A 1,368-nucleotide genomic window follows, 5' to 3' on the forward strand; every position below is an offset into this window, starting at 1 on the left:
TGACTATCCATTATCTCAGCAAACTCATCAATTAACGCACGCCGTAATTTCTTCCAAGTCTTCGTGTCCTTTTCATAATTAACAAACAACCTCGCAGAACCACACAAAAGACATTTGGCGTAGACTATCTTCTGACCACTCATACAGTATGGCCATCTCTTCGAAATCTTGTAACCATTTCATTACGTTAATATTGTCGTCTCCTGTAAAAATCTCTAGCGATTCTTCAATGTCCCGAAACGTTAGTATCTGATTTCAATTCTCCTTTGTCATATTTCGTTCTTTTATACCGACTGTAACTTTTTTACTGTCATTTCTGCGCTGTCCCTTTCTAACAGCTGTCGTCTGAATGTTATCGTTAGAAATCTCGCCTCCTTCTCTTTCAATAATCGTTGCGTCGCCTTCGTTTTCGTCTTCTTCGTCGTCGCTTTCGTCATCATGTGAGCCACTGTCTTTACTCCTCTCGCTCGATCCTACCATGCCGCGCTCGATCCGCATAGCACGTACGAATCGTGAAATCAGTTCGTTTTTTGATCTAGATGTCTTTAATCTTCGCTGCTTCAATTTCTGCTTCAAATGTACGAGTGTCATGTTCGCCAGCACTTCACTCAGGTCGTCGTTCACCATGTCAGAATCTGCTTGCGCCATATTGTCCGAGTCGACTTCTTGAGATAAGGGCTAAAACTGCTTAAACACCGTAATACGCCGGTGTGAAGTTGGCACCTCATTTTTTAGCACAGTAAGTTTTAACGATAGTACTATTTGCACCCACAATAGTTCTACAGTTCCTGATAGGTTATGTCAATAGTACCGCCGAATTAGTTAACAAAATGGCAGATTGAAGATATGAGGTGCTAACTTCCCGTCGCACCGCAATTTCCAAAAAATGCCATTTCAAGCACGAAATCTTATAGTCCTAGAAGAGTTCTATAGTTCCTGATATGTTTTAGCAAAAGTTCTGGCTTCTAACCAATTTTAAATAATTTTTGAAACTTAGCACCAGCACCGCACCACAAGGAATAAAGTATCAGTTTGCTGGCAGTTCCAGCCGACTTCTGGGTTTCTTTTAGTAGTTCTACAATAGTTCTAACGCTTTAGGTGGGTTTCGTCGCGGGTGCCGGCCTTTAACTATTTTTAAATAATTTTTGAAACTTAGGGCCAGCACCGTGCCACAAGAGTAAAATATGAGTTTGCTGGCAGTACCAGTCGACTTATTGGTTTCTTTTAGTAGTTCTACAATAGTTCCAACGCTTTAGGTAGGTTTCGTCGCGAGTGCCGGCATTTAACTATTTTTAAATAATTTTTGAAGCTTAAGGCCAGCACCGCACCACAAAAGTAAAGTATGAGTTTGCTGACAGTACTAGTCGA

General features: G+C 41.1%; 1 protein-coding gene across 1 annotated transcript; it reads right to left on the reverse strand.

Moving 5' to 3' along the window:
* Positions 1 to 255: 255 nt before the first annotated feature.
* LOC105189424 (uncharacterized) lies at positions 256 to 648 on the reverse strand. Its single transcript, XM_011151510.1, has one exon. The coding sequence runs from the start codon at positions 646 to 648 to the stop codon at positions 256 to 258; it is 393 nt and encodes a 130-aa protein (XP_011149812.1).
* Positions 649 to 1,368: the final 720 nt, after the last annotated feature.

The sequence above is a fragment of the Harpegnathos saltator genome, unplaced genomic scaffold (genome assembly GCF_003227715.2).
Source record: "Harpegnathos saltator strain DR-91 unplaced genomic scaffold, Hsal_v8.6 scaffold130, whole genome shotgun sequence".
NCBI lineage: Eukaryota > Metazoa > Arthropoda > Insecta > Hymenoptera > Formicidae > Harpegnathos > Harpegnathos saltator.

Excerpts from the sequence above, each read along its gene's own strand:
- LOC105189424 (XM_011151510.1), bottom strand. The coding sequence starts at position 648 with ATGGCGCAAGCAGATTCTGACATGGTGAACGACGACCTGAGTGAAGTG.